At 35.3% G+C, this 7287-nt stretch overlaps 1 protein-coding gene across 1 annotated transcript; it reads right to left on the bottom strand.

Moving 5' to 3' along the window:
• Window positions 1-767: 767 nt before the first annotated feature.
• Window positions 768-6867, bottom strand: LOC149720132 (uncharacterized). The gene is made up of 4 exons (XM_089864287.1): window positions 5787-6867; window positions 2730-2819; window positions 2485-2564; window positions 768-845 (listed from the first exon to the last, which is right to left on the bottom strand). Exons 1-4 carry the CDS (start codon window positions 6199-6201, stop codon window positions 768-770), a joined length of 663 nt encoding a protein of 220 aa, XP_089720413.1. The 5' UTR covers window positions 6202-6867.
• Between the last annotated feature and the right edge of the window lie 420 nt (window positions 6868-7287).

Here is a 7287-nt window from a genome sequence, read left to right as displayed (position 1 = left end):
CCGAATTAATTCGGTATACAGGCGGCCTTTACGTAGCCCCATTTGTTGCCCCCCCCCTTTTCTATCTATCTCGTTCCTCTAGATGGTACCGTGCCTGAAGGGGGAAAATATGGTTGGGGAAGGAGGTGGGGGGCATAACCATTGTAACGCCCCCCCCTCGTTGTGGAGGGAGATTTAGTTGATTATTAAGGTGATGGCGGGAAATTTGAATTTGTTTTTAGTGTATTGGTACGACGTCATGTGACTTGGTGACGACATTCAGTGTCCATAATGTTATTATTTGGTGTATCTTTAGGCTACTGTATACATTTAGTGGATGATTTAATGGTAATTCTATAGGTTCAGTAGACCCTTTCTACACGCACCCGTCCCGTAATGTTTTTTTGAATGATTTTAAGGTCTCTCCATGTATGCTTATGCCATACTAAAGAACTAGATTAGGTTTACGTAGTTTATTGAAAATTAAGCAAAGACTAAGTTCTACAGTAAGGATGTATGCTTTGTATTGTTATTATTAGGTGTATTTTTAGGATATTGCGTACATTTAGGGTATAATGTGTTGGTAATTCTATAAGTTCAAGTAAACCCTTTCTACACCGTCCTGTATGATTTTAAGGTATCCATGTATGTTTATGTTATACTAAAGAACTAGTTTTAAGTGAGATAAGGTTTACATTGAAAAAAGGTTCAACTAACCCTATGATGCGGTACTACAGTAGGGTGTTATAGCTAGTAAACGAAATACAAGGTTAGAACAATAGTACATTTTAATACCATAAACGTGGTATTACGGCCGTTTTTGCACAGTTTGGCATTTGATTAGAAGTTAAAATGAAGCAGTACAGCTAAAAAACTCAGAACATAAGGATTACATTAGTTTTAATACGAATTTGGAGAATAAGTACAATTACTTGAGTTAAAAATAGTAGTACAAGATGATTAAGCACATAAACATTTACCATCATAGAAAATAGAACAATATTACTGCATGCGAGATTATTAAGTACATATATATCCATGTACCTTCTATAAAACACCATTAATTAAATTGATTCACATTAGTTTTAATACGAATTTGGAGAATAAGTACAATTACTTGAGCTAAAATGCAAAAAATTACTAAAAAAAAAACATCAGGACATACGAATTACATAGAATACATGGCAAATAAGCACAATACTAGTTATTAAACTAAAAATCCTCATTGGATTGACTGAAAAATATATACGCGCTAAAATATTGATATACAGTTAAAATGCGCAATCGCTACTAAAAACATCATCAAAAAGCAAGAATTACACTGATTTTGATATCAAACAAATTCACTAAAATGCAAAATTAATACTACTTCAAAAAAAATGGTAGTACAAGATGATTAAGCACATAAACATTTACCATCTTAGAAAGTATAGCCATACTACTGCATGCGAGATTATTAAGTGCATATATACCCTTGTACCTTCATAGAAAATATAACAATACTACTTTTAATATGAATTAAAAGCAATAATGGTTATTATACGATTTCAGTACAAATATCAGGCTAGTTATTAAACTAAAATGTTCACGAGATTGACGAAAAAATATATTTTTCTGACGCGCTAAAATACTGATATACGATTACTGATAAAAATATGGAAATATTACTAAAAAAAACGTTATAATTATCATCAAAAAATAAAAATTACACTTATACAAAACAATTCAATACTTATTTTTATACTAAAGTGCTAATATATACTAATTAAAAAAGCTTACTAAATGCAAAAATATTACCAAAAACGCTGCGTATTTGTTAAAATATTGTTACATATTATTAATTGAAATACGTTAATAATACTAAAAATAATACTTGAGATACTAATTAAAATACTGATACTGGGTATCTAAAATATATACAAGTAACTTATGTGGAAAATGTCAAGGATTCTAGTTAATATAACCGTAGGGGATAGTTTTATAGTCAGGTAGAATTCTAACTTTATCCACTACGACCTGATATGTTTTGGTCTGGTTGATCGTGATCAGAGTGTGATCTTGTAGACGTCTGATTTGAGGACCAATAGGGACTTGAACCGAGTTCATTAGAGGTTCACCTTCATTGTTTACGCCTAGTAGATTCTTCATTGTTTCAAAATTTATATAATTTTCAGTAGAGGCGTTTAAATAAAATCCTTTAACTTTGATAATGTTAGTTTTTTTGCCGGTTTTAGGGTCTAGAATATCCATAGAATAGTTCTTTGGTCCAGCACTCCCCCATTCGCAAATATACGCATCTGGGCCATAGGGTTCTAGTTCATTTTTTAGTTCCCCTAAATAATCGCCTGTGGGTAGCAAATGTGCGCCGTCTGGCGAGAGGTACACTAAACTATCCGTGTCATAATAAAAACAAAGGTCTCCGACCTTTTCAAGATGTTTTAGTAAATGTAATCGAGCCATAGATGTTGTGTAGCAAGCGATAACTACGTTTGTATGTTTGTGTACGAACTCGTTTTCTAGGATGTGTTCGTACTTTACTAGTACGGTGTTTTCGTTGATTGTTAGTAAACTTTTAACCTCCAAGTCTGGATTTAATATTAATCCGTACAATTTGTTGGCATCTTTGATTAGTTCGGTAGAGGTGTGTCTTGTTTTCTGGCCAAATTTACCCCAAAAAGAGTTGAGCATAAGTTTGCTAAGACATCTGAGACCTTCATTTTTCTCTACTTTAGTGATATCCAGTTCTACACCCTCTTCGTCTTTGAAACTTTTGACATAGTTCTCCTTATCTTCTTGAGTCCGGCAATCTGCCGGGAAGCCGCTAGCTAGGGTTTTGTATTCTAAAAAGGTATTAACATAATCTTTAAACAGTCCTCCCTGTTTTGTTTTGGGGTCGTACTGTGTCACTTTGTATGACCAAGCCTCGTACATTCGTGTGATTGTGTAACCATTCTCTACTGCATGACGTAACTCGTCGACTACCCATGTACCTCTCAATTCTCTTTTTTCAGGAGTATGTTCGCAATCACCTTGAAACTGGGTTTTACAACATGTGTAGCATAATGGAAATGTTAATTTTCCATTAATACGAGCGGGCAGAACGGGATGAATTAGGTTTTGGGCCGGTAATATGTCACATTTAAGAAGACCATCAAACGAAAATATGTCAGGAAAATCGTCTAATATGATCTCAGGATGTCCTATAGGTATCTTGGTGGTTTTATTAATGAATGGGTATAGACTTGTGAAATCCACGTAGTGAATTCGCTCCGATCCTGTTGTTTTATGGTATAGTTTTGTTGCGCAACATCTCCCCCCGAAGAATGCATCACGAGGGTCTAATCTTTTTACTATTTTAGGCATAATATCATTATGGTTTAAAAACTCTATTATTTCGGGTTTATTTACTTTTTCCTTCTGCCATGCGCACTCCCATTTGACATTTACTGTATAATTGAGAGATTCTAATTTGGCTAACATGATCATGCTTCTAAAATATCTGGAATTCAAGGTTTGCGCAGGGTCTCCATGCAAAGCCTTGTTTCTGTTTAAAGGAAAGTGTATTTTACACCCATGATAGAAACACCCCCAATACTCGAATATTTCCTTGTTGATTTCACAAAATCCGTCTACTTTAAGTTTTTTGATTCTGGTTTCTTTCCCTCTAAAGGAGGATTGGATAGTTATGTTTCTTTTGTGTGCAGTCCACTCTAACCATTCTATAGCCCCTATCGACTGATTTTCGCTAAGTCTATAATAATTAGCGGGTATGATGCCTATAGTATCAGGTTTAAGATAATTTCGGCGAAACACATAAGAGCACACGCCAGGAAGAGTAATTGCGCCGCAATTAAATGGATCTACGCCAGTTACTTTAATGAGTAGCGTACGGAAAGTTAAACATCCTAGGAATAGTAAAACCGTATCGTTCTCACAATAATAATTGAGTTCACTCAGGAAGTCGAAACCGTGACCTTTACTATCCTCGGAGCTATGCCATTTTAAGAAGATATCTAAATTTTTCCTTGTAAAATATTGACAACCATAAGCTTCGATAGGGGGGAGATTAGTTTCTATAACATAGTTGGTTTCATTCTGTCTATTTACTTCAAAATTATGTTCTACAACATTGAATAAAAAATGTGGAAAATACCCTTTGGCTACGTCGGGTATACCAAAAGTAGAGGGAAACTTTGCTAAAGCTACAGGGATGAAATTATAGGAATCAAGAAATAGCAAGTTAAACAATTTCATTTCTAAAATTCGAGTTCCGTTAATTTTCAAAGATGGAACGAATTTTTCATCTCTATTTATGATTTCTCGAATTAGTAACTGATTATCATAATTACTGCCATAGTGAGACAGTATGATGACGTTCTTAACGGCATGCAACTGCATTAAATAATCTAAAAATAAAGCTATAGGATTACCGCCTGAAAATTGTTGCTTACGCTTACCAAACTGACTACACATATTACAGTTAAAATTTAGGGATGTTTCATCTATACAATGCTCACACACGGTTATGCTGACTAATAGGATAGCCTGGTGTTCATAGGCTCCTAACTTTTCCTGACACACCTTCGTTTGCACGCATTCTACGTCAAAGAAAATGTACATAAGATTTGGCTGATTAGGTCTAGGCTTTTTAATGGATGGCACTTCCAGAGGTTTGGCTTTGATAACCTGGATATAACATAAGTGATTGCTGGGCTGATATTTCTTACAGACCTGGCAATAAATCTCATCACACATATGCATCTCAGTTCTTCGGGAAAAATCAATAATTTTTAAACAGTCTTTACAGTGAAAAAGGCGCTCACATAGGGACTTTTTACTGCTGGAAGATGCTAAGTGGCTTTGATAGCAATCATCGCCTAAGAATTTCCGTAAGCAAGACTCACAAGCTATCTGGGAACCTTGGCAGATAGTGGGTCTCATGCAACTAAAACAAAAGTCATTACATTTATGGGACTGTATTCGCCAATAGGGTACGAGACATTTTTCGCAGAATCGGTCGTGGCTAAAAAGTGGTCTTAATTTTGTAATAACGTTATAATGGTTATTTTCATTCAATAAAAAGAGGCGGGGCCTAGTATCATATGGATCATTTTCGCCTAAAATCAAAACAGGGACGCTATTTTCGAATTTGTAGACGAAAATCGAATATTGATTTAAATAAGATTTGAACCTTTCAAACGATTCGGCAGTCCCACACTCACTAACTTTTACATCGGCCTTATAACATAAATCTAAAGCCTCATTTCTTTGTAGTGTGCCCTTTGGATCTATTTTAGATATAGTTAAATATCGCGTTTTTAGAGTCTTGTCATTCGTTGTATCGTCGGCGTAAGCTCTATGAGTCATAGCTACACATAACGCTTGAGCTAAACACAGGTTGTCAGAATTGACTATACGTACAATACCTCGTCTATCTTTACAGAATAGATTGAAAGGTTTAATCCCTCGTGCTACAGGGCGCCCTTTACCCTCCGGTATTCTTACAATGCTAAAAATAATTTTAACAGGACCTAGGAAAAATGCTTCCATTTCGTCATCATAGAGCATAACACTAAGCTGGTCAAAAAGAATATTGGGGTCTACTTGATCAGCTCTTCTAAAGGATAATTCTAGTTCAGACCTACAAATATTCGCCGCACTCTTTAAAGTAATTTGGACGTAGTCTGTAGGTCTATACTTACTAAGGATGCATTTGGTTACGGTACATACACTAGCGACGGGATCGTCAGTAACTCTAAGTACTACCTCTCGGCCATACATGTTAAAATGTTTGTAAAATCTCTCACTTTGCCCTATTATCTCGCAAGAAGGTACGTTGTCAATAGGTGCGGGTTGGTCCGTTTCTCCTCCTCCCCATTGTACGTCGATATCATCGTCAGAAAGCGTCTCTTCAGAACCGTTCTCCCTCTCCAAGGTATCGTTCAATAGTATCTCCTCTGCGGGTGGTCCTTGATCTTTTCCGTCTAAAAATGCGGCTATCTCTTTGTCATATTGCGAGCTGTTGAAGTCGGCGATTTGAGCTTCTTCGTGTATACCCAGCTCAATTTCTTCTTGTCGTTTCGCTAGGCGATCTACATATTCAGTTCTTAAGGGACTCGGAATTAGATCCCTTAGGTTTTCCAATTCTTCTATGGTATTACAGTCCTCTGGTCTATTTATAGTCAGTTCGTTCAATGTTGTACGGAGAGTTTCAGGATCCATGTTTATCTTTCGATGTTTGAAGATCGACTGCGTATTTTGATCATTTCCTAAGCCGCTTTTATACTAAATTTCTTAATAGACACGCCTACATTCCTCAATAATTTAACAATAGCCTTTATTACCTGATCCTATCAGTCACCAGATGTTTTCACACAATGCATTTTCGGAGCCAGGCCTGTTAATAGTTTACCCATTTTATAACAAAATAGCGCTGGCTTTGCTTTATGTCAAATAAATTGTCAACAGAAGAGCGGACTATAAATAGAATTTTGGTATAAACACCGCAAATAAGGGACAATTTTATTGGGGTAATAAATGAAAAACATGGTGTGTAAAAACTTTCTAGTGAGTCTCAATTGTGACAATATCCTTTGTTGTCTTCAAGTCTGATAAATAATAACGTTCCGAATTTCTCTAACAGGTCATAAAAACCATTGTACATTTTTCAAAAAAATGCCACCTTAAGCTAACTAAATTTCTTAATAGACACGCCCACGTTATTCAATCGTTTAACAATATCTTGATTTATTGCTTATCAGTCATCAGATGTTTTTCTCTTTATGCATTTTCGGACACACGCCTGTTAATAGTTTACCGATTTTATAACAAAAGAACGTTGGATTTGCTTTATGTCAAATAAATTGTCAAGAAAAGAATGGCCTATAAATAGATTTTTGGTATAAACACCGCAAATAAGGGACAATACTTGTAATAAATAAAAAACAGGGTGCGTAAAGCGTTTCTAGAGATTCTCAATTGTGAAAATATCCTTTGATATCTTCATGTCTGCTAAATAATATGGTTCCGAATTTCCTTAATAGGTCATAAAAACCATTGTACACTTTTCAAAAAAAAATGCTAACCTATGAAAAGATAGTTTCTCACGGTCATGAATCACACTGTGAATGTGTAGGAGAGACGTCAGCCTACACAATTAAAAAAAGCAATGAATCACAAAATAGATTCCAATGAAAACAATGAAATAGCACTGGTCAACCACCTCCTAAAGCCCTTGCCTGAACGTGTTTACGGAATAGGTAATAAAATATTTCATCAACCAGCTAGCAACTAGACACTTACATATAA

The sequence above is a fragment of the Phalangium opilio genome, unplaced genomic scaffold (assembly GCF_054372755.1).
Source record: "Phalangium opilio isolate 3A_F unplaced genomic scaffold, DU_Popi_V2 ptg000002l_1, whole genome shotgun sequence".
NCBI lineage: Eukaryota > Metazoa > Arthropoda > Arachnida > Opiliones > Phalangiidae > Phalangium > Phalangium opilio.
The sequence above is the reverse complement of the archived record's forward strand: the minus strand, read 5'-3'. Positions and strand labels throughout refer to the sequence as shown.

What these genes read in the sequence shown, in the direction of transcription:
- LOC149720132 (XM_089864287.1), bottom strand. Translation starts at nt 6,201, where the DNA reads ATGGATCCTGAAACTCTCCGTACAACATTGAACGAACTGACTATAAAT. An exon ending in TTGCGAGATAATAGGGCAAA is followed by an intron (nt 2,820 to 5,786) that starts GTGAGAGATTTT and finishes ATACCTTTTTAG; the next exon opens with AATACAAAACCCTAGCTAGC. An exon ending in AAGTTTCAAAGACGAAGAGG is followed by an intron (nt 2,565 to 2,729) that starts GTGTAGAACTGG and finishes TATTAAATCCAG; the next exon opens with ACTTGGAGGTTAAAAGTTTA.